The 25,187-nt window shown below is 45.7% G+C and overlaps 1 protein-coding gene and 3 non-coding genes across 6 annotated transcripts; all 4 read right to left on the bottom strand.

The window, feature by feature from the left end:
- Nucleotides 1–675: 675 nt before the first annotated feature.
- ncapd2 (non-SMC condensin I complex, subunit D2) lies at nucleotides 676–25,152 on the bottom strand. Of its 3 annotated transcripts, XM_088618990.1 has the most exons (35): nucleotides 25,013–25,152; nucleotides 24,198–24,377; nucleotides 23,954–24,088; nucleotides 22,870–22,883; nucleotides 22,701–22,826; nucleotides 21,397–21,472; nucleotides 19,693–19,751; nucleotides 18,490–18,665; nucleotides 16,099–16,247; nucleotides 15,371–15,498; nucleotides 15,156–15,279; nucleotides 14,890–15,037; nucleotides 14,017–14,214; nucleotides 13,704–13,838; nucleotides 13,301–13,388; nucleotides 12,322–12,520; nucleotides 11,999–12,117; nucleotides 11,407–11,619; nucleotides 11,047–11,221; nucleotides 10,584–10,668; nucleotides 10,090–10,223; nucleotides 9,386–9,518; nucleotides 9,222–9,306; nucleotides 8,758–8,982; nucleotides 8,395–8,546; nucleotides 7,405–7,516; nucleotides 6,517–6,640; nucleotides 5,758–5,913; nucleotides 5,029–5,206; nucleotides 4,282–4,376; nucleotides 4,019–4,099; nucleotides 3,586–3,769; nucleotides 2,707–2,851; nucleotides 2,297–2,422; nucleotides 676–1,128 (listed from the first exon to the last, which is right to left on the bottom strand). In XM_088618990.1, the coding sequence occupies exons 5-35, from the start codon at nucleotides 22,819–22,821 to the stop codon at nucleotides 1,040–1,042; spliced, it is 4,212 nt and encodes a 1,403-aa protein (XP_088475116.1). In that variant the 5' UTR covers nucleotides 22,822–22,826; nucleotides 22,870–22,883; nucleotides 23,954–24,088; nucleotides 24,198–24,377; nucleotides 25,013–25,152; the 3' UTR covers nucleotides 676–1,039. The 3 variants fall into 3 exon arrangements, with proteins under 3 accessions (XP_088475116.1, XP_088475115.1, XP_088475118.1); XM_088618989.1 differs by having other exon boundaries at nucleotides 22,701–22,883; XM_088618992.1 differs by lacking the exon at nucleotides 22,870–22,883 and having other exon boundaries at nucleotides 22,701–22,827.
- On the bottom strand, nucleotides 4,520–4,832 carry LOC148640862 (small nucleolar RNA U85). The gene has a single exon (XR_015930495.1). It is a non-coding gene; the product is annotated as a small nucleolar RNA U85 (small nucleolar RNA).
- On the bottom strand, nucleotides 12,655–12,968 carry LOC148640861 (small nucleolar RNA U85). Its single transcript, XR_015930496.1, has one exon. It is a non-coding gene; the product is annotated as a small nucleolar RNA U85 (small nucleolar RNA).
- On the bottom strand, nucleotides 19,946–20,268 carry LOC148640860 (small nucleolar RNA U85). The gene has a single exon (XR_015930494.1). It is a non-coding gene; the product is annotated as a small nucleolar RNA U85 (small nucleolar RNA).
- Nucleotides 25,153–25,187: the final 35 nt, after the last annotated feature.

The raw sequence follows: 25,187 nt of genomic DNA, 5'->3' as shown, positions 1-25,187 counted from the left end.
TGCCTGCTGCCAACTGATTCCAAGTTTTGTCAGGCAGCGGCCTGTGAAACTGGGGCTTGGGAGGAATTGAGTTATGAAGGCTGTCTGGTACAGCTGTGACATTCTGCCATTTGCCAGCGCTAAGCTCATTGTAGAATGTCAGGGTTCTAAAATTTATGCACTTTAATAAAACAGATGAGCTACCTCATTCCCCATCGGGATCACAGTTTTAAGAGGCGGTTGATGGGTTCCAAAAACGTTGCATTGTATACCTCCAATTCTGTTACTAAAGCCATGCAGGAAACGCGGGGTGGTTTTTTTCCCCATCGCCCAACATCTTGGCATGTCTCTGACCTTTGAAATCCAGTGCACTACCTCCGACGTGCCGGCTCCATCAGTGTTCTGGAGGCTGTTGGCCTCCGGACCCGAAGAGGTACCAAAGATCTCCTACTGGGCATTGCTGCAGCAGCCGAGAGTGCCGGTCGGGCGAGAGGACGCACAGGGGCGTCCAGGCTAACCTCCTGCGATGTCACAAGATCGGACAGGTCACTTGAAACAGTCGGGTTATGAAATAAAGAACGATTCCCACAATGCTGTTCAAGCAGCTGCAGCAACGTGGGAGGGTGTGCAATGTCGGTCTTCTGCCAGACTGCTCCAACACAAGATCCACGATTGATCAAAGGAAAGGAGACGGGCTCAGAAAATGGGAGTTTATTTAACAATCTCTAAAATCATGATTAAAGTGGGAAACACAAGAACAAAACAAAACAGAAAGGTCCATGTAGTTCACAAAATCTCAAAAAACAACAGAATACAGAGTGAAACATCATGAGGTGGTCAGGGCGGAAGGCAAATGTACAGACAGGTCACTGGTAACAGAATACACAAAGAGATGGAGGAGGAAAGGCCTTGCCTCATCTTGTGGGGCCAGTCAGAGGAATAGAGAAAGGCTCTGTTCAGTTTATCTTGCTCTACAATAGCTCACCAACATCCCACAAGTGTCATCAATCAGATTCTTAAAGGATGCCAGAGAACTGGCTTAGACCCGTCTCTCCCTTCTTCAGCGTCTGGTTCTGGAGCGGCGAGCAGAGCGCAAGATGGGCGTCGTGACCTTCGGGGTCTCGTTTTCCGAAAGCTCGGCGGCGGACTCTGCAAGAAACAAACGCACAGATGACAAACGCCAACGGGGAGCGGGGCAGTATGATCAAGCACGCTGTGGCTCCAGACAAGGTTCACAAAGCAGGAGGAAAAAGTCATGATATTGGTCAGAATCGCCCAAATCCTTGAAAGGTGAGCTGCGGCATTTGAATATCACTTGTCATTTAAAAAAAAAGCCTGCACTAAATTCTGTAGATTTTGTGGTGTTGATTCTGGCAAATGTTTTAAAGAAGTTTAGCACCAAAACCAGACTGAAGACACTTGACTTCTCTCCATTGCTCATCATCCACAATCAGTGCATTTCGCTGTGCACTATAGCCAGACCGAATTCTTCACTCGACTGCGAAGACCTAGCATTTTTTTGGCACACATGCAAAACAAGGGCTCCGAGTTTACTGCCGCAATCTCATTCCTGGCTCAGATAGAAAGTTATCCCTTCACAATTCTGAAAATAATTTCCTGTTTTTTTTTTCTTGGCTGAAGAACAACCACCGAAGTGAGGCTACTCCCCTACAAATACTGATCTCATGACCAAGGAGTGCAAGAGCACCACAGAGGGCTGGTTCGAGGGGCATAACTAAAGGGAAGCAGTTTTTGGTTGCTGTTTGACTGAACAGGCTAAGAGCTTGGAGGTCAATACATTGAGACTCTGAACCTGATGACCTACTCGAGTATAAGTGTTCAAAAAGGTGCTGTTTCAATGAAATACTTGGCATACTAAGAAACATGACGGTGTCATTCTGAGCACATATGCAATAGTTTCTGCCTGTACCTCTAATGCCTAACCTATTAGTCTCACTGACTTGTATCACAGAAATAGTATATAAGTATTAGGGTGATCATATTATTTCATATTGATGTGGGATACTTAAGAGCCTGTATGCAATATTAAAATTAGTCCTTAACTGGATATGCATCACTTTTCATTTAAGCATTACACAGTTGTTAAATAAAGCACAATTGACGGACGACTCTGCAGAGGAGAAATAAAGGTTCTTAAAGTATTTCATTACAGTTTATGTGGTTTCGGATATATTGAAGTGACTAGTTGTTTAATGAGCTCATAATTAACAACTTATCAGTGTGATACTATTTATTGTGCACATTCATTGAGCAGCAACAGGCGATTCTGCAAATGGGCAATGCATCACAGTCTTACCTTCCTCCTCCTCGTCGCTGCTGAAGGAGATCGTGGGTTTCTTCCTGGGAACTCTTCTCGTCTTCGTCTTGGGAGTACAGAAATCATCTTTGTCGTCATTTTGGGCTGTCAGGGTCCTGCTTTTGCCTGTGGGGGAGATAGAGCGAGCGAAGGTTGAAAAAAATATTAAAATGAATCCTTTTGGAAATATTTAGACTGGCTTCTTAAAAAATAAAAGCAGGAAAGGGAAGGAAAGAGAAAAAAGAAGGGCTTGAAGGGTTGGTCAGCATGTAACTAGTATGGTTTTGTACTATGCTGTCTCTATACATACCTGATGCATCTGTTCACTTGGTTTGGGTCTTTATGTACAGTACTGGAATGCATTTAGATATTTTGGATACATCTACCCTGAACTGAGTTGTCTCCCTTACCTCGTGTGGGTTTCCGGTCAGTCTTCCTGGTGGCAGCAGGGGTCTTGGTGGTCTGTGAGCCTCCATCTCCTTCCTCCGTCTCCACGTTCTCCAAACCACGGGTGTGTACTGCCGTCAGACGCTTCTCGAACTCCTCCACCTGGGCCTGACCGAGGCAGTGAGGGGGTGAGGACAGAAAGGTGAAGAGAAGCAGGGGGAAAAGACGAAGACGACAACGAAGGAATGGTGCAGTGTCACTTGGGCTCTGGCTTGTGCTGGTAGCGAGCGCGCTGACAAATGACATCCTCAAGAAGAACAGCTGCCTTTTGGGTCTTAAGATGCTTCATCAAGTGGAACACAGTGCTCATTCATGCAAACTTGCATAAAGATCTTTTAAAATTGTCACGCAGAGAAAAAATGTGCAGAAACGTTTGCTGTAAGATTGCTCCAAACGCACATGGAGACTGGATGCCGTATATAGAAAAAATATATTCAAATGTTAATGCTAAAAGCAAATAAAGCAGAAAGAATCTGCAAACTCCCCAGTGGCCCAACCAGTAAATGTGTCCGCTTACTCCGAGTTCTGGGGCAGGTTATTGTGCCATCTATGAACCGGATTCGCTGTTGACAGTTCAAAACTGAGCGAGAGGCATGCAGGTAAAGTGGGCTTAGGCCAGTCAACACATCCTGAACTTGCAACAGCATGGAAATGTCTGAACTCACCAAGTGCCTGCTGTTTAAAAATGAAAGGGCCAGCAGGAGGGTGCACACTAAGAAGGACAGGAGCATTTCACCTCCCAGTGTAGCAACATTTAGTGACAATGATTTTCATCTCTAAAACAAACCTCCCGGCCTCTGTCAAAAAAACAAATTCTCCGTCATGTAACAGCTGGGCCGTACCTTGACTTCTGGCTTGGCAGCCCGGCGCAGCTTGCCAACGAGGGCAAGGAGCCCCTGGTAGACCCCCTCCTCGCTCAGCTTGTCACTGTAGCACTCCCAGCACTCCTGTAGCTTCTTGAAGCCCCGCTCCGAGAGAGACAGCAGGGACAGGCAGTGAGACAGGTCCCGCCACTGCCGCTCGCTCCTGCGGACCAGCAGAGAATCAGGAATACGGACGGCCACAAGCTCAAGAACTCGCCTCATGAACTAAGAGGTATCTCTTATCACATGGGATATGTGTCTGTGTCTCCCTGGAGAAAAAGCTGGGGTATGCGAAAAGACGCATTCCTAATGCAAGAAATTGTATAGGGCTAATAAAGAAACATTATTATTATTATTATTATTATTATTATGGGCAGTATAATATTAGACCAGGAGAAAAACATTCACTCACTTCGCTGTCCTGAACCTCTGGCACAGTTTCTCCACTAGACTCTCAGTCTGCTTCTCCTTTGTGATGTAGGAAAACAACTGCCTGGAGAGAGTTCAAGATGATACCAGACTTAGGAGAGATGCCTAACAGAAAAATTAGTACAGATCCAAATGTCAACTCTATACGTATATTTAGTCAAGGGCCTAAAACAGTTAACAGATGCAAGCTCTGAAGCATTTGAAGGACCAGACAGCGCAGTCAAGGGTACTCATTAATTGTCTCACTTCATGATGGTTTGGAAGTCCTCTTCTGCGATTCCCCTCTCGGGATCTGACAGGCGGCTAATGATGTCGGGTAGTAGATTGTAGATAGCATTGTCCTGAGAAGAGAGACAGTGACTGATTGGACAGTACATTAGCAACGCAACACAATGGAAGGAATCTTAATATACTGATTACACATGGGTTTCTGCCGCCAGCTGATATTATCAAAGAAAGACAGGGAACATCTGCGACTATCTTGTGCCCTCAGATTACCAAAGAAGTCGCTCACGGCCAACTGACTTCAAGTGGGAAAAACGAGGCGTGTGCCACTGTCTCCTGACAAACACACACACGCTCTACAGACACGCACACTGTCAGCCCCCACCCCCAGCACTGCTTGTCTACTTCACAAGCAGAGTCCGGGAGAGAGGAGCTTGTTCACTGTCGGCCAGCCCTTACAGCAGAACAGCCAATCTCCGCAGCCCTGCCAAGATTACTGGCCAATCAGGAGACAGCGCACCAAGCCACCCACCGCCAACTGGCTCGCATTCGCCTTGGTCTCATCATCGGGCAGCAGATGAGAATACACCTTTAGTTCATAGTGTAGTAGGTAGGTACTAATCAGTTCTCTATATGCAGGATAAAGAAACCCAGGGTAGAGACTGGGTAGGGTAACAATACCAATTTCAGTACTAGCTTCTGTCTGCGCTGCACAGCAGAGAGGAAAGGGTAAGAAGCACAGTAAAACCATTATAGTGACTATATTACCTTGCCAGCCAGCTCATTGAAGAAGTTGAGAGCCAGACTGCTAATCTTCGACTCGGGGTCAATCAGTAGCAAGGCCATCTCACTGACCTGACCTTTGACCTTCACCATGTCCTTCAACACCAGGTGTGTCAGAACTGTGAGAGCGGTCAGCCTGACTGAAGGACACTGGTCACTAAGCCTGAGAATGAGACAGAGATAGCAGTTAGCCTGTGATACAGCCTATATAAATGCTGTTCATTACAGTCTACAAGGTATGGGTATCATACACGTTGTGTGAAAACAGGTTCTACTGTTTTATACACACTCTCTCAATATTCTATAAATTAAACTCCTAGCCTTATTTAAGAAATTCATGCCCCAATTATGAAGGAATAGGGCAAATGAGAACTGCAGGCTTCAAAGCACGGCAGGTAGTCCCAAGCGCACCTTGTTAAATACGAAGAGATATGTACTTGTACGAGTATCAGCCAACAAAGGGACATTTACAATACTGACACTGGGCTAAACTTCTGTGGCTACAGAGAAACTTAGAGATAAGCAAATTTATTCATGACAGCCAATGTTTTTTGCAAGATGGATTTTTTCCAAGTTGCATTAGAAGTTCAGTGCTTTGTCATAACTTCCAACAGATAAGAAAAGTAGTTACAGACGACAAATACCATGGAATTTATCCGGAATTCCCGGTACACGCAACTACATCCCAACCCTAATCACAGTCTTGTATACTACCTGGCGTATAGGTGTGGGGTCCAGGGTTCGATAAGGTTGGGGAAGCGGATGGTGAGGTCCCCCAGCGCGATGATGGTGTTGGACCTGACGGAGGGCAGAGAGGCTTTCTCTAGCATCGTGAAGAGCAGGCGTAGGTTACTGTCGCAAACGGAAGAGCTGAGGAAAGAAGAGCACAAGAGCTGTTAATGCAAGGTTTCCAGCTCAAGCCAGCAGGTCTCACTTCTATTACAGGTAAGGTCATGAAGAGGAAACTAGAGGGTCATTTGTCTGACAACAGGATTCGACGAGAAAAGCAACATGGAATTAAGTGAATTGTGCTTTGTTTGGGGAGGAAATAATAGCTGTAAAATACAGAGAACGTAAGGGATTTTCACATTTTCAAAAGGCTTTTGATAATGTTCCACATAAAAGCCTAATAAAAAAAAACCCTATAGGCTTCTATAATTTATTGGGGAACACCACATTTATAAAAAGCGACCCATGGAAAAAAAGTGCTCATGTACAGGCATTACTTACACTGTAAAATGAAGGGTGGAGATGCCATAAAAAAGAAAAATACTAGGATCTTCAAGATTATGCTCCGCTTATATGGGCATGGCATTCTTATTTTGGTTACCCCATTTACAGAAATTCCTAGACTTAAAGGACTGTCTCACAACGACAACGACAGACTGAACTATTTGAGTGCTGAACAGAGAAGACCACCGAGGAAGTGAATTCAGGACTCGGCGAGGGAGAAGAAAACCAGAGCCCGCCTACCTGATCATCATGTACTTGGCCAGGGCCAGGCAGGCCGCAGTGCTGAGCTGGGGGTGGCTGTACCGGCCGGGGTTGCTGCAGACCTTAACCATCAGCGGCAGGAAGGGCGTGAGCACAGTCTCCTCTGATAACAGGTAACACACGCGGCTCAATAAGCAAGGAAACAAGAACCAGGAAAAACAACAACTACCACTTCTTGCTTAAATCGATCAATCCTTTTCACCTCTATCCGATTGTGTTTATTACAGAGGGATTCTGCGTTAGTTCCTCTCATTCCCACCGTCTCCTGTCCTAAAGCGTTACTGAAAGATTCTAGCAAAGAGAATCTGTCTGCAATAAACAAAATGTAACAAAGAGAAGATGGATTTGACAGCTGGAAAACTCTACAGCTTGCTTGAAGCACACTCATGGCTTGAACTCTTGTAATTCATTACAAGGTAGTTCCTGAGAGGCGCAGTTAGGTTCACTGTCAATGTTGCCCGACAGCAGGGGGACCAACTCCGGCCCTCAAGTGACTCTTTTCCCACCAGTGTTTATAGGTCTCCTTAAATTTCCTGCTTCTTAACAAGGAAAGGCAGTGTCTGATTTATAAAAAAAGTTTCATAATTAAAAGGATCAGGTGGAGGGAATATAGATACCTTCTGTCCGTCCATAACTGGTGTTGTAGCCCCACTGGCTAGCAGCATCAACAGTGGACATTTACATTGAATTTCAGTAAGACTGTCAGTCTGTCAGTTCTTAAACTACAGTGCTAGCCAAGTTACTTAAACCTCCCCTTTGCATACGAAGCAGATTGAGAATTCCCACACAGCTGACAGCTTAAGAAGAAGAAACGGACCGGTGTCCTACTGACACTAGAGTGCTAATGAGACTAAGACGCTTGCTTACCATGCAGCAGCTCAGTCTCGCAGATCTTCCTGATGAGCTCCGCTTCAGTGTCTTCAGCCGAGGCTCCTGTTAAACCCATCTCCTCCTCCACTGTCGTCTCGTTGGATGAATGCTACAGGGGCACAGCCGAGTGGGGAAGGTCATTAGTGTAGTGGGGGAAAAAGTGAAAGATGCAAAAAGTCTACAATTACACTTTTTATAGCTCGTCACAACTTGATCTTTTCAGCTCGTCATGTTACATGTCATGTGAAAACCAAAACGTACTTATTTGTTGCAAACTGTGTGGCTCAGTGGTTAAGATGCAGTTAAAACAAATGTCCCAGTCCCTTCTTTGAGTTTTCCCCTCCTGCTGAGGGAACTTCACTTTGTACTCTATCCTTCTGCAGAGACACCAGTCTGAAGTTGTGCTATAAAAGAATGTGCAGCAGCTACTGTGTGATTGATGCCATACATTTGTATCGGAGCATTGTTTAAAGATTTCTTTTGGATACTTGTTTATCCTGATGTCAGTTTCCCATTGATTGACTTAATCGTCAGCCCATCCTCAGAGCCCCCCTCATTCAGTTCTCCCGTGGGACCCATGTAGTACCGTGGGACACTGGATTGTAAACAGGCTCCGTCCTTCGGATGAGACGTAAAGCCGAGGACCTGACTCTCTGTGGTCATTAAAAATCCCAGGGCGTTTCTCGAGAAGAGTAGGGGTGTTACCTCGGTGTCCTGGCCAAATTTCCTAATGGCCTTTACCAATCATGGCCTCCTAATAATCCCCATCTACGAATTGGCTTCATTACTCTGCTCTCCTCCCACTGAGAGCTGGTGTGTGGTGAGCGTTCTGGTGCACTATGGCTGCCGTCCCATCATCCAGGTGGGGCTGCACACTGGTGGTGGTGGAGGGGATCCCCATTACCTGTGAAGCGCTCTGAGTGGAGTGTCCAGAACGGCGCCATGTAACTGTAAAGAGATTATTATTATTATTATTATTATTACTACCATGGGCGTCCTGTCAGGGGCGCTCTGCTTCTCTTCCTTCTCCATTCTCCTCCTCCTCAGCTCTCCGCTCACGCTGCGCTCCAGGTGCTCCAGCTGCTGAAAGGCCACCGAGCCGGCCAGGGACAGGAGCTGAGCGAGAGCCCCGCACTGCACTGAGAGAAGGAGAGAGAGAGAGTCAGAAACAAACTACAGACAGCGGTGTACTGTAAACTCTCCACCGACTGCGCATGGTACTCTGTAAATGTGCCACTGATCGTAGCATTAATACTGTATGACTACACACCACCGATTAAGAAAGTGGAACACAGATTCTGTGTGGGTTTTGTGTTGGAGTATATCTAGTTTTCATGAGGTCAGCAGTACCTTGGTAACTTTGGTTACATGGGTCACTGTTGTCCTGACTGCCATGCTCTAATGTGTCCTCCTCCTCCTTTGAGCCTCCTCCCTGGGTGATCTCATCCAACAGCCGTTTGGTGCAGCTTCTCAGTATGTGGGCGCAGGTCTTGTCAGGAGACTCGGAGAGCTGGTAGATCAGACTGACAGCCTGCTCCATAAAGGAGACCCAGTAGGCATCACTGAGCAACACTCCTTAAGTGATGGGGAGAGAGAAAACAGGTCATGTGGTACTGTATGGCATAGGACAGACTATAATAACAAGGTGAGAGCAATATTGATCGAGAGAGGGTGATCTCTGTGGGAAAGACTTGAGAAGTTAGAAGGGTTTATCACACTGAACGTGAGCATGCACTGTTATAAACCCTTCTAATGTAACACCTGTACAGACCAAGTGACAGCATTAAGGACGGATGCCTTTTCTGTAGCTGTACCTGCAGTGATGGCATCCGTGAGAGCAGTGAACAGCTGGTGATCCTGCGGCAGTCTGAAAGGACGGCCGTCTTTCCTCTGCTGAGTCTAGTAGGGGGGAGAGAGTGATGTTACTGGCTTGCTCACTACACAAGTGCAAGTACACGGCTCGTGTGCAATGCAGTACCTTGTTCTTGTCTGTAATTTTGGAGACGGCGATACATGCGTCTCGGGCCAGAAGGAAATCCTCCATTACTTTCTCTCCAAGAGCAACTGACACCAGAGTGTCCAGGTTACTCAACACCACCTCTTTCTCCGCCCTGAAACAGACATACTCACGTTAATGAGGCACAAACGGACTATGAAAGCACTGTTCACGGGAAAGCAAAACAAACACACAAGGCACGGTTAAACTGTCAGTCGTTCCTTTTTTCACTCCTCAATTTGCATTTGTCGCACTGTGCACATATATAGGCCGTGTTTTGGGAATAACCAACTTAACAGCATATTTTCAAAAACAAAGAAGCATTCATCCCAATTAGTGTGGGTATTCAGAATTCTGTGGAATAAATCCCTTAGATTTCAAACTAGTTTGATTTTTCCTGTTCTCTGGACCTGGACATTTCTTGAGACAACCCTTACTATCCAGGGCTGAGATACCATGAAGTTACTTGCTAATTAAACATTAACTGTGAACCTGTGAGTTCACACTGAGCTGGCAGGGTGTTAAACTGTGAACAGTGGGCACGTCGGAGAACGTGTACGCAAAAGCCCCCACTCCCACTGCAGCTGCAGGAGCAGGCCGAGCGGATTAACATTCGGTGCCTGCAGACCCGGAAGGGCGTAGAACAGTGCACACACAGGACATGCAACGCAGTCCGATGGCGTTACCGTGCTGCCATGCCCAGCAGTAAGACGGCTGCGCGGCGCTCCAGCCCCGAACAGGCGGTCTTCCCCGTGAACCTCTCCCACAGCACCTGGATTACAGTTGACTGCAGCTCGCTCTTCTGGAAGAACTCCAGCACCTGGGAGGAGAGGGGGGGTTACAGGATTGTGGACACGTGAAAGAGGGATTATGCAGTTAAACAGAATGGGACCTACACAGAACTTCTGTCCCAATAAAGGGGAGACAGACTTCTTGGAGCATGCTTATTGTCAACATCTGACAATTAACAGAAATGACATTTCTTCTATCTCTAAAACATTCAAGGACTCCCTCATCCTTTGAGGAACTAGTCTCAATCCCGTGGGTTTTAGAACACATACGATGATGTGCAGGAGGAAGATAGCCCATTTCTAGCCATTTGCAAGTGTAGTGAACAGCAGGTTATTTAGCAACAGTGTGTCAAACCCCTACAAGAGAGGTGTGTGAAGAGCAGACTTACTATCTCCTCCAGACACTGAATAGTTCCCAGAGAGGCATCGACCATCAGCACCGAGAGATTGTGAACGAGGGTCTGAGCCTTGGCCCTGAAAGAAAGATCAGTGAAGGACACCTGGTGACCAACTGCTGCTGCTCACCTTTAAGGCCTTTTAAGAAAAACTTTGTTAATTGACCGTTTACGAGAGACATTTACATTGCTATTGGCGCTTTTTGGACTTCAGGCTTCTTCATATGCTTCACAATATGAGCTCAAAACACTGGGAGATTGTCTTTTGTTCCATGGCTCCAAGACTATGAAATAAACTCCCCAAACTTACTATTAAGTTTGCAGCATGAAAGGCATCAGATAAATCACAAATGCACAAAGGGAGGAGTGAAAAGATCCTGATGAGCTCCAACACTACAGAAAAGAGTAAGAAAGCAAGACCGTCCGCAAGATGTTAGAAGGGTTTATCACAGTGTACCTGAGTGTGTCTCCTGGGGGTCGGAGGTAGAGTCTCTTATAGGCCTCCACTGTGGCCTCCCGCACCGCCGTGTCCGGAGACCACACCAGGGGCAGCATCCTCCTGACCCCATTTAGAGACTGAGAGACCCCGAATTCACAGACCGTCACGCAAAACTGGATCGCCTCCTGCACCACTGAGAGAGAGAGAGAGGGACAATGATGTAAAGACATCTCAAGCTCACAGAACATCCCCTGGGCCACAGAGAGAGAGAGAAGGGGGCAGCTATGATGGCAGACAAACACCTGCATAAGACTGTCATGCTTCATACCTCACAGTGAGGTAGAAGAAAAAATAAGTCATAAAAAGACAGGCAGGTACCCGACGTAGTTTTCCAGTACAGCATAGAGGTGATGAGAGAGATGGCCTCCTCTATCTGCAAGGAGAAGCTCTCGGTGTCTCTCAGGTACTGAACCAGCATCTCTTGCTTCTTCAGTTCACTGGATGCCTCCTCCCTCTCTTCCTCACTCCCCTCTTCTCTCTTATCAGCCACAACGGTGACAGGTTCCTGCTTCCCAGAATCCTCTTCCGAGCCTGGGAAAACAATAGAGGGAGACAAGAAAAGCTCATTATGGCGGATGAATTCAGGGAGAAAAGGCAATCATAACACAGCAACACAGCTTGGGTTATTAGAATTCTCTTGTTCTGCTCAACCTCGTCCTGCTGTATGAAACAGTTTGTCTTTCTCCCTACAGAATGCTGACTGATAAATCTGGAGTTTACCAAGGAGTGTGGACACCCAGTTAACCTCCCAGTTATACGACATGAATAGTTCTATGCAGCTCAATCGGACAAAGCTGGTTACTGTTGCAGAGACAAACTATTTCAAGAAACGAAGAGAGACCCTCAAACATACGTCCAGACTAACTGTGTTGCAGGAAGCAACTGTACAGCATGTAGACTGCATGCTTACCTTTGAAGATGCGCCCAAGAGTGCCCATGATGCCATCTGCAGTGAGGGGGCTGTCTGCAGAGAAGTAGTCAGACTCCGGGAATGCTGACAGCCCTTTCAGGGTCAGCCCAACTGCCTGCCTGTCAGCACCACAGCACAGACTGTCAGGTTTTGTGTGCATATTATGTGTATACAGTCACGAAGCAATGTATCCATCCAACAGTGTTTGCAACCCTCTCAGTGCGCCTATGACTGACATTCAATACATACACAGTACCTGTAGAGTCAGCCTTTTAGAGTCTATAATGAACTTCATTACTACGCAGACCACTACCAGCTAGTACCTGTACTTGTTGCTTTGAAGCAGCTGGGCAATCCTCACTGCTGTGTCCCTGGGAGAGCCGCCTGGCTGGATCTCCTCCTCCGTTTCGTTCTGCTCCTCCGTTTCATCCTCCTGGCTCCTCCTGTCCAGCTCCGCTTGCACGGTCTGTAGAAGTTCAGGCTCCATGGCCTGCCATACCTCCCATGCCTCAATCACTGCCACTTAAGAAGGGGGAGCAAGTATGAGCAATTGAACGGATTATGGCCGACGCCATAGTGTAAGACATTGCCGCTGTGCAAATGGATCAAGAGATAGATGGACAGAAACTGAAATAAGATACTGACTGGATACACTGCACCCTCAGATTACCAAAGAAGTCGCTCACGGCCAACTGACTTCAAGTGGGAAAAACGAGGCGTGTGCCACTGTCTCCTGACAAACAACACACACGCTCTACAGACACGCACACTGTCAGCCCCCACCCCCAGCACTGCTTGTCTACTTCACAAGCAGAGTCCGGGAGAGAGGAGCTTGTTCACTGTCGGCCAGCCCTTACAGCAGAACAGCCAATCTCCGCAGCCCTGCCAAGATTACTGGCCAATCAGGAGACAGCGCACCAAGCCACCCACCGCCAACTGGCTCGCATTCGCCTTGGTCTCATCATCGGGCAGCAGATGAGAAGACACCTCCATCTACCTCCAGCCCACAACGTAGCTAGAGCAATAATATCCTACAAGTTCAAGAAATCAGAGTTCAAAAGTAATGTTTCATATAGTACATTTAGTTTTAACCTGTATTTAGATTGCTTTTAGATTACGTCCGATTTACGTCCCAAAACTCTGAATAATTCCAAAGTGGCACAGGGCCTGACAGTAGCTGTTCATTGAAAGCCTCCGAGAATTATTATAAAATAATGTGAGAAAGGCTACATCTGCTCTGCAGTGTTTGTCAATCCCAGCAAGATGAGACCAGATGGTGTGAAGGAAAAGTGTGAACATTACCAGGCGCTTTCTCTCTTTCCTTCTCCTTTAGCTCTTTCAGCTTGGCCACCTCCTTCTCCAAAGGGGCTTTCAGGTCCACACTGCTCAGCTACACACATGCACGCAGGCAGAGAGATGGACAAGGGAGACGGGAAAGCGATAACTCAATCTTTCAGCAGATCTTTAAAACCGGACAGCGGTGTTATTCTCTTCCACGAAAAGATCCACAACATTCAGTGCAGTTTTAAAAAGGCAAAGGACACCCTCTAACTTGCTAAATGCTCTCATCTTTGGAATAAATATTAAAACAAGCAAACGGTTATAGATTAAACGGCCACGATTTGACTACAGTATTCAAGGGGAGCTATTCAGGCATGCTGCGTTTTAAACTGTGCTGCCTTGTCATGTGTGCACGGGTGTTTACCTTGCAGCTGTAGGGGTTGTTGGCGATGAAGGCTGCCAGGAGCTGGATGGCGTTCTTGCACACATTGACAGATTTGTCGATCAGCCTGCCCACTGCCAAAGTCAGCACCTCCCTGTACCGCACCAGAGGGAGAGCCTGAGGCAAACAGGTACACAGGCACACTGATTGATTGACTGGACAATGCAGTACTTGGAGAGAAATGTTCACGGACACTGACTTATTGAATTCAATAGTATATAAAAGCGTGCTGACAGAAGCAGGTTATACTAAAATGTACTGGACACTGCAGTGAGAGAGAGACAAAAAATATTACCTTGCTCTGCACAACGCGCGTGAAGACCTGCAGGACTCTGGAACGGACAAAGGCGTTGGCGTCGTGGACGTGCTCCTGCAGAGTGTCCAGGAACTGGTCACGAGCTGCACGGCTGGTCTCTGACAACTGGTCGCCATGGAGAACCCGGACGAGAATCTCCCCTAGCACCTCGCACACCGCCAGGCGCATGCTGTAACACTGGAGCAACAACACTGATCAGTAGGTGCAACAGAATCACAGGACAGCAATGAAGAATACTACTACTGAGCACTTTACAGTACTATACGATTTAGTTTGCATTCTGTATTTACAGTGTAGCGCTGAGCAGTACATGGGATTCTCTACAGCGTATATTCAATATTAGTTTGTGCTGTAGTAGTACCTGTGAAGAACTGGTGATGTATCTGGTAATTAGCATCAGTATTTTAAGATAAGATCACTTTATTAGCCATATACAATTTCTTGCATTAGGAATTCGTATTTTCACATACCCCAGCTTGCTCTCCAGGAGACAGACAGGGAGAGAAGCTGGGGGTCAGAGCACAGGGTCAGCCATTTATACAGCACCCCTGGAGGGTTCATTTCTCTGCCGGCTGCGGAATCTGAACTGGCAACCTTCCAGCCACAGGCACAGATCCTTAGCCACAGTGCCATTAGTATATACTGACTGTTATTCAATGAAGCACGCTCAGAATTACATTAATATTGCTGTGTAGCCAGTATTGCACAATGTGGGTTTAGTTGTAATGTGTACTGGGGTTATAACAATATGGTGAGTGCTGAAGTGTGTATTCACTTTTGCACAATAGAGGATGTATTTAGTATGGCACTATTTAGTATTAAATATTACACAGTGAATTCAGTATTGTTTACCTCCCCTTCCAGATGCTGCAGTAACACACTGATGTTAGGGACCATGGCTTCAGGGACCAGAGTGCCCAGTTCAGACAAAAAGGCAGCATAGGACCTGACTCCTGACCCCTCCCGTGACAGCTCTTCACTGGACTTCTGACCAATTTCTCTTAAGAGGGAGAGAGAGAGAATGTGAAGGATGAACTGGAATCTACCGCAATGAGGAGCAAGACCATCACTGGACATTACTGTACTGTTCAGTCGGTGCTATACAGCGCCGCGCTCACCTTATGACCTCTCCCACGATGGCCTTGACCCCATATTCGGAGCCCCACACGGACATCGCCTGAGCAAACACGGAGGACAAGTGCTCGAAGTGCTGAAGCAGCTGGATCACCTTCACACTGGCCCCTGAGAGAAAGCCGTACTGTATTACTGACAACGGACACACCACCAACACAGAGACATGAACACTGACCCGAGAGAATCAATACGGACTTACCCAGAAGATGATTGTACTTCTTGACAAGAAGCCCCAACAGGTGAATGATGGCCTCTCTGGTGCTTTTGTATTTCACTTGATTGATGGCTGGGTTCTCAAGGAGCTTGTAACAACATCGCGTCACACAGCTATCAACAGAAAAACAGATCCATTAGAGGTACACTACAACACGTGTGTAGCTGCAACATACTAAGTCTTACTACTTTCAAGATAAGCAGATAAAATCTGGAGGAACACTGACACCCAAAAATTGTGTACGACATCTGAAATACAAATAATCCGAAATCGCACATAACACCAACGATAACACAGCTACAGGCAGTACAGATAACAGAGCACTGAACACTGAACTCTTTCACAGGCGTTCAAATCAAGCACTCATGCCATTTATATATGGACAAACCATCCCAGTATTCTGTAACCGTGGCCCTCAGTGATCAGTTTCAATTCTGTTCTGGTGTTAGATGAGTTTTTAATCACTAGCTAATTGATTTCAGTTTTGTATCTGGGGCACATTTGTAAATTTGTTTTCAGCCCAAACGTAACCAAATGGACTTCTGCAATTCGCGTTGTCGACGAAGGAGCTCATGATGCCCAAGGCCTCGGAGGAGAAACCGGTGCCAAGCAGATTGATTAAATTATCCATTATCTCGGAAGCTCGGCTGGAATGAAAAACAAGGTGGGGAACCAGCGTGCCCGTCAATGGACGGAAGCCGACGCGGACGGACCTAGTGAATTCCTCCTCCACGAGCGACAGGCTCCACAGCGTTCTGATGTCGAGCTGGAGCAGCTGAGTGAGAGCCTGGAGAACATGATCCCTCTCGGTGTCCCACTGGAACGGAGCATCGGCATTCACTGTTCTGCTCTTCTTACCACCCTGCAAGACAGCGCCAGGGGAGGGTCAACAGACATGGGCACTGGTCGCCACAAGACACGAACGTGGCTCAGGCAGAGGGGCCTGAGGAACGGCCCGAGACAGCGACTTTGGTCGGGGAGGGGGGTTTGGGCTGACAAATGCTCTGGAATCCTTCATGAAACAAGCTGATATAATTCTGGGATAGATGAGTCAACCAACCACAAAAATGGAGCAAATGTGGCTCCCCTCATTCAAGCCCTTCACATGTACTTCATTAAGCAAACAGCTCAGCCGGAATGCAAGCCGGTAGACACAAAAGCCCTTCAGGAGCAGGATGCAGACCTCTGTATAAAATTCAACTGCACTTGGCTTCATTTTTAATGACTCATTTTCATGGTTACACAAGTCAGTAAAACACACATTGGCCAAGTGCATAATTTGTTCCACTGCATGAAGTACTCAGTCCTGAAGTGCACTATACGTCTTTTAGTGATCGGGTTTTATATGCCAGTGATTACAATAATTCAGATCATAGCTAATTCCCATAAATGCAGCACTGGGAGAAAAGTATCTGGTCTCATTCCTTTCACAGTGACCACCTAGGTCAGTCAACACTCTTGTGCCACTTATGCATGGGGCTTGGAGAACATTAGTGAGACATTGATGAAGCAAGGGCCAGGTGTCTTCCAGACTGGATCTTTCAAACGCTAGAAGGATAATATCACAATGCAGACTATCACCCTGCATTTTCTTAATTTCAGAAAACTACATAAGCCTACTGGTTTAATGGTTCACCCCAGAGATGTTCCAATGGGATCTGCACGCAGAGTTAACAAGTTGTATTTGTGGACAAAAACTGATGAAGTCAAGAGCAATATTTCTACTGGATTAAAAGAGATGGACTCAGCAGCCTTCTTGATTACAGTGCAATAGCGCCCCAACACCTCATCAGATGTTTTGTTGTCTCGTTCTGAATTTCAGAACATGGCGCTGCACAGACCGGGAAATTTGGTCTGTCATGTGATGTAAATTGGAGGTTTAAAAAGTTACCGCATACATTTTACTTCCATTGAGGTTTGAAACACACTGATCAATGTTGATTCTTTCTAACCCCTAAATAAAATCAAATAAAATAGCGCTGCAGTTCCTCTTTAAGGGAGACAGTTTTCCCACAAGGGCTGCAGAGCACACGACTGCTTTCCTGCTGGGCAGGACACCCATCTGTCGAAGTGCCACAGACACAGGGGCAACTGAGGACAGTCAATACAATCTAGCCGATGTGCGTTAAGAAAGCATGGGGAAACCAGAACAAGAGAAAAACCAAGCATACCTAATGCCAGACTGATCCAAAGGGGTGTAGGGATCAGTAGGGGTGTGACCCCGGCGTCCTGGCCAAATTTCCCATTGGCCCTTAACAATCATGGCCTCCTAATAATCCCCATCTATAAATTGGCTTCATTACTCTGTTCTCTTCCCCACTGAGAGCTGGTGTGTGGTGAGCGTTCTGGCGCACTATGGCTGCCGTCGCATCATCCAGGTGGGACTGCACATAGGTGGTGGAGGCGAGTCCCCATTACCTGTAAAGCGCTTTGAGTGGAGTGTCAAGAAAAGTGCTATATAAGTGCAATTATTAATTATTATTATTAAAGACCCTGAAACCGTGTGGCAGCAGTGTTCATTTGGACCGTGTTTTGTAAAAAGTGTTTACATACAATTCCGGATAAGAAAGTTAAAAACTTTGATCAACAGGAGTCAGCACAGGCCTGAGTACCAGAGGTCGAGGGGGAAACATGCTTTCTCCACTCGAGATCTGACCCTTTTTTTAACTCTATAACTCACAACTTTTTTTTGTTAAATTAGCAAAAGCCTATTGGTTCTAAACCTAATGGATTGGGGAAAAAAAATCACTTCTCTGTGGTTACAATAAAATATTGTGTAGTACACACACACAGTAAACGTATAAGGAACACGTAAAGGTTAATTACACGCTGAAAGGGAAAGAAAATGTTTCAGCAGTGGAGCCTTCACCTGAAGAAAACTCCTCAGTTGAAATGTCTTTTCTTCTCCTTTAAGCATGGAATAAACCTTTACTCGTTCCTTTGCAAGTCACGCCGACGCGGCTACCTACTCAACCACATACATACGGGGCCGACTGTGTAGTGCAGGTCATAGTATGGTTAACTACACTCTTTGGCAGCTACCCTGGTGACTGGCTCCCAGAGCCTGCAGCTGGCTGTGGCCCGATCGCACAGTGAGAACTGACCTTGCTGGGTGCAGTGATGATGCTCTGCCTGGAGGAGTCGCTCTCCAGGCCCTCAGCCAATTTGCACAGCAGGAAGACGCCCATCTTCACTGTATTCAGCTGTAGCTTCCGGTCAGCCGGGGAAAGAGAAGAGGAATCCAGGAGAGCAGGGAGAGACGCGGACAGGCCAGAAACCACTGAGAGAGAAGGAATGGGAAAGATGAACAGGCAAGGGCATGAACACAGTGCTGAGGAAAAAGACTTCACTTGATCGCCATGACAACATGGTACATCGAATTTAGTTTGGTGAGCTCATACAATTGAAAGACATGCAAATGTACAATATAAAGCCGATAATAGACAGAGTCCACCCAAAACATCTTCACGTTCTATCCTAAGCACACACCAGTAAAAACCAAAACAAATAACAGCAACTCATTCAGCAATTTACATCGAACTGCAGGCCCAAATCCTCAGACCAGCTTTTAAATCTCGGTCACAAAATAGACTCACTGATGGGATTGCAAAATTTCACAAATACTGTGAACTTTGTGACAGAACTGTATAGTCACCATGTTGTGGAGTGTTTGTGCAAACAGCAATGTGGGTGGTGCAGCCCTTCCTGCTTGCTCACCACTGAAATGAGTGATGTACTATGTAAGTACAGGTTGTGCAGCAGACAATTCATCCCAGATATGTTCCCATGGGATCTGGACGCAGAGTTAACAAGTAGTATGTTTTGGCAAAACCGTCTCTAAGTAGAGATAAGAGCAATCTAATCTAAGAGCAATATTCCTACTGGATTAAAAGAGATGTGTTCACAAGCCTGCTAGTTTATAACGTAATAAGGTTGCGTCACATCACCAGAAGTTGTGTTGCAGAACACTGTTTCTTTCTGAATTGCAGAACATGGCTCTACACAGACAATGAAATCACACGTTACTGTGTACATTTTACTGTCTTTGTGGTTTTGAAATGCGCTCATCAATGCTGAATCTTCCAAACCCCGGAATATAAACACAGACCTGCAGTTCCCCTTTAACAACACAATGAAGTGAGACTTTACACGGTGACAGAAATTGAGGAGAGCAGAGTAGGTGACTATCAGATGCCACTGATAGGGAAAAGAGGAAAAAAACAGAACAAAAGAGAGTGTACAGTTAACCGTCAGCAACTAAACAAAGCTCATGACCAAGACAAACAGGAAGAGAAAAAAAAACTAACCTTTTAAGAGTATGTCCAGAGTGTCGGCTTTTACAGCATTGTCTGCAGTCTGAAAGTGTCTGAAGAAGAAGAGCAAAGGTTACTATAGTCCAGGGATTCTCAATTAGCACATTGAGATAATTGAGCAATGTCACAGAACACAAATATAACTTGGAGATACAGGTAAGGTAAGGTAGAGATCCTTTAATAGAAAGTGACAGGACACTATACTGTCTTAACACCAAGAATAAAAAGTACAATCAAGTAACTCCTGAGCCCTCAGATTACCAAAGAAGTTGCTCATAGCTGACTGACTTTATCCAGGAGAGAACTGAGTGTGACTGCCTCCTGATTCAAACACACACACAAACTAAAGAGACATACAAATCACACTCACACACACTGTCAGCCCTTCATCCTCGGTCCATTTCTTTCTTTATAAATGGAGATGGAGGAGAGGGGCTTGGTTTGTTGTGGGCTGGCCCTTACAGCAGAGCCGCCAAGCTCTACAGCCCTGCCAAGATTACCAGCCATCAAGAGAGCACACCCAGCCTCCCAGCCAAGCAGCTCAACTTTGCCAGATTCTCATCACAGGGCAACAGGAATGTAAAACTAAAAATACTAAACTATATGTTAGCTTAATTTGGAAATAAAGTCTTCACCATAGTAAACCTGAAACCTATCTTTCCAAGCTGGAAAACACATAAGTCCACAAGGGCTGCATTTTATATATGGGGCCACGTCTGCTTAAGGAACTTGTCACCAAGCTATGGGTAGAGCCTGTGACCCAGATCCTAAAGATCTACAAAGATCCCAAGACTACAGAACGAGACCGCTTATTTGCTTAATTACTTCACAGAGAAGATCTTTAGCCACTGAACAAAGACACCTCTTAAAGGGAAACGGGACTCCCGATTTCTCCTGAAATCTCCATAACAAAAATAAACTGATGGCATAAAAAGAAAAAAAATGACATTTCAGATGAAGCACGAAACCGCGACCTCGCAAGTCGCCATGTTGTTGCAAAACCCTGGCATGGTCAGGGGCCAGAGCAAGACTGTGCACAAACCGTGACGTGATGCGGCCCTTTCGGATCACCAGTCACAGTAGTGACTACGGTGATGCGACTGGGCGAGAGAATAAGTACAGGTTGTGCAGCTGATACTTCACCACAAAAAGTTTCCAACGTGACCTGCGAGCAGAGTTAACGAGTTCCATTTACCGAGAAAGCCCAGAGCCATATTACTCCTGGATTAAAAGAGATGCATTAACTAGCCGACATGTTTAACATGTAACAAGGCTTTCACCTCCCCGGAAGTTTCGTTGCCTTCTTCCGAATCGCACAACACAGTGCTGCGCAGACCACGAAATTTCCACTGTTTTGTGATGTAAATCGGAGGTTTTACATGTTACTGTGTGCATTTTACCTCTACTGTGGTGTGAAATACACGTATCAATGTTAATTCTTTTAACTCTGACATATAAAAGTAGCATTGCAGTTCCCCTTTAAGGGTCTTGAAATCCAGAGGTGGAGACCACAGCTCCAGGGTATTGCCCAGCTTTCCTGCATTCTTCCTTCCTCTTATTCTTCCTCCTCACCTGTGTTCATCCCCTCTTCCTCTGTCCATGAGGACAGACTGTGTTTGATCTTCAATTCCGTTTCCACTTCATTCTCCCCTTGGGTCATAGTTACACAGATCACCCGGCTCCCCTGTCCGTACTCACTGTAAAACGCTGTACGCAGTGTCAAAATGCTCCAGGATACACAGAGGACCTTGGCTCTTCAATGCAGCTTTGAAACCTACGAAGGAACCAGATTATCAATGTTATATATAATTGATCAATTTATGCAAAGCAATTTAAAAATGGACAAAAGATATGCTGCACTGGAATTGCTGCGCACACTTGTTTCTTTATATTTGCCTACATTACGTCTCCAGATGCAAATTGAAACCAATGTTTTTTCCACCTTTATAGAACAGATGTCAAGTCTAACTATGAATCTCAGCAGCGTTAACAGCCAAGGGTTCAAAGATTATTTGTAAATACAGTAAATCCTCAGGTAGGATTTGAGCTGTAAAATACTATAAATTATTTAAAGATCAAGACATGATCCGCTCAATAAGCTTTAATGTGAAATCTCACTTAAAAGGGCAGAAGGGGGCACTTTTTTTTAACCTTCTGACTTTAAAAAAAAGTGATGCTGTTGAAGCCCATACCCGGCTACTTTGAAGAAAGAGCTAGGCGAGATCCGTTAGCTACAAACAACAAAAATTAACCTTCTTGCCTGAGGGCAAAACCACGGAAAGTGCTTAAATGTCTTTTTTCAAAAACACTGAATTGTTTCTTTATCATGCATTTACTGTCCTTCAACCATCACAAGAGCAGGACAGCCTCCATACTGTCAGAAGAACATGGGATAGCTGCTCTGTGCTAGATCTCATCATATAAAAAAAACCTTTTTGCAGCAGTCATCAGACATTTACTTGATCTTTACCCAACATCGCACGAAGAAAGGAAGAATTTGTGCCTGTTTTCCTGGTGTGTGATGGAAGACTGAAGTCAGAGCAGTACCTTTGTAGAGCAGCCACTGAACTACATATACATTGAAATACACATTGTATAACAGACAGGGAAGACAGCAGAGCAGAGATGTACTTGTGGCCAAATTGCCAGACTGGAAGGCCTTGTCACAGTAAGATTCGGAGATCAAGTCACAAAGGCAGTGATGCTGCTAGCCTTTCTGCCACAATCACCCAACCTGACATTTTGGCTTCCGCAGGAAGGGCAGTCCTACAACATAACCTGCAAGGAGAGTGCAAGGCACTCGCCAACACAAAGGGGAAACTGCATCGCAAACCAAATGGCTCTCCAGAGACTACATAAAACAGAACACACTGAGCAACAGAAATAAAGAGCCACCCCACCAACAAGCACGTGGAGCCACCTCTCAGGCTTAACAAGCCCGTGAGAGACTTTGAATCCAGTCATATGTATAGCCAGGTGTGCACCTCCCTCTCCATACTCACTCTGGACATGGCCGGCCAGCTGCTTGGGGGACAGGACGTCCTGGACCACATACTGGTTGACCGCCCCCGTCTTCACCAGGTCCCCCAGGCAGAGCGGGATACAGAAGTCGAACTGGGACATGGCCGCCTGCGAGTGTGGGCACAGAGCGCGTGGAAACGCACAGCAGCGGCTCAGATGGAGAACTGGATCGAGTGTGAACGAGGGGCGGAGAGAGCAACAAAAAGCGAGAAGGGTTAATAAACCTGAGCTCAAACCACAGGGGTCACCCAGTTCCCGGAGGACCTAGAGTACCGGTTCCCAGTCCTGGCGATCCACACACCTGTGGGTTTTTGTTCCAGCCGAGTCCCCGGTCACACAATCAGTCCCTTCATTCACTTAATAAGATTGATTTGAACCGTTTGTTTCCAGAGCTTAAACATGTGGGACCAGAAATCAGCACAAATCCTACAGTCTATGTGGGTCCTAATGTCCCAGTATAGTGATGGGGACACTATACTGTAAAAAAGGCGCCGTCCTTCGGCTGAGACATGAAACCAAAGTCCAGACTCTCCGTGGTCATTAAAAATCCCAGGGTGTTTCTCAAAAAGAGTAGGCTGTTACCCTGACGCTAAATTTCTCCCTGGTAATCCCCATCTCTGAACTGGCTTCACCACTCTGCTCTCCTCCCCACTGAGAGCTGGTGTGTGGGGAGAGTACTGGAACATCATCCAGGTGGGGCTGCACACTGGTGTTGCAGGGGATCCCCATGACCTGTAAAGCACTTTCAGTGGAGTGCTCATAAAAACACTATATAAATGTAAGGAACCATTATTATTATTGTCGTTGGAGCTTTAACCCTTGTATTTTCTAAGTGACATAAAATAACAAATTTGAGATCAGGAACAAAACGTAAATCGAGAATTGAAGCAACTTCTTGGATCAAGTAAGAGGCTAATCTGCTTTTTGGGCTAACCCAAATCGTCAACATGACCGTTACATTTATATTGACAAACACAGGAAGCTGATGACCCCCTAACGTTGCTTTCCTTAACGTTCTGGCACCTATAAAAACTTTCTGGTGCCAGCTTATAATATTTATTATTAAGTTCATTAAAATAATTAGACTCCATCGGGTCCAAAACGGAGTCATAAACTGAGGAAAAGGCGGAGAGACGGACGAAAGACATCACACAGCCACGAGCTCTGACGATACCAGACTATTACGACGCCAGCAAAATATATATATCTCAAGAAACAAAGAAATCCGACTTACCGCAGCGCTTCGGTTTTCTTATTGAGGTTTCTGTAATTTTCTCTGGAGCCCCAGAGAGTTTCCTTCAAGACGGCAAATGTTCACTCTCTTCCCCCTAACTGCTCGGCTTCGCTCCCTGAGACTCGCATAAGACGCCTGGTAAACAAAGTATAAAAATAAATTTAAAAGCGAGAAGTAAACGTTTTAACCCCGTTTTTCTTACGGTTTTAGCCGACTGAAACAACGTATTTAAAACAAACGTTACCTGTAAACCTCCAGGCCAGGCAGCGGCTAGTCGGCTAACAGCGGTTAGTCGGCAGCCGGGACATTTTTTGAATTTTCTCCCGCGCCAATGGCTGCGGCGACTTCCGTCCACGTGCTCCCAGCATAGGCTGAGGGAATAGAGCCCTTTCACCGCGGCGGCCATGTCTGATTGAAAACGAGGCTGGTGGAGGAAAACAAATTCAGCCACCGCAAAGCACCGATAGCCAATACTGCTGCTGTTGTCTCATCTTAAATAGTTTTTTTTCTAGCTTTCACAAAAAAACGGAATAAAAAGCAAGACGCGGTGAAAACGTAGACGCGTAATACATTACACCGTTCGATACACATCTGCAGAAACTGTTTGGTTTTGTTAATGAATTAAAAAATAGATTTGAATGCTTACACACCGATGCACGTTTTAGGGTTTTCTGTGTAAATTCACCATAAAAGATAAGATTTCTACCATTGCAGATTTACAGCCTTAAACAATACCACCGATTATTTTTGAACGTTTTGAAGATCTAGAAAAAAAAAGTTGTTATCTATTATTAACTTTAATCTAGATCTTTAATCTAACTTTAATCTAGGTCCTAGGTCCTAAATTAAACGGCTAAAAAACACAATATAATGATAGTTGTTCGGAAACGTTGAATTTATTGCTAACATATCAGTTTTCTTTGTGAAAATAAATAAATAGCAGATGTTTCAAAACAATTTGCAGTTACTTTAAGATTTATAGTACATTGCGATATATCCGCCCCCCCACCCCATATCAATTAATACAAAGTAAACAACAGTGTAGTTCATGAAACATACACAAAAGATCGATGATTTTGTGCAATGAACTTCTGTAAATACTCATCACCGGTACTGTGCAGTTAGTAGCGTCACGTTTGTGGATGGGAGCCGAACTGCAGGAGGAAGGCAGCAATGAGCAATTTCCATAAAAATTAAAGCCGTCCTCAATATTTGTTTTCAACAACATTTTTAG

Source organism: Lepisosteus platostomus, chromosome 25, assembly GCF_059453375.1.
Source record: "Lepisosteus platostomus isolate fLepPlt1 chromosome 25, fLepPlt1.hap1, whole genome shotgun sequence".
Classification (NCBI taxonomy): Eukaryota; Metazoa; Chordata; class Actinopteri; order Semionotiformes; family Lepisosteidae; genus Lepisosteus; species Lepisosteus platostomus.
The sequence above is the reverse complement of the archived record's forward strand: the minus strand, read 5'-3'. Positions and strand labels throughout refer to the sequence as shown.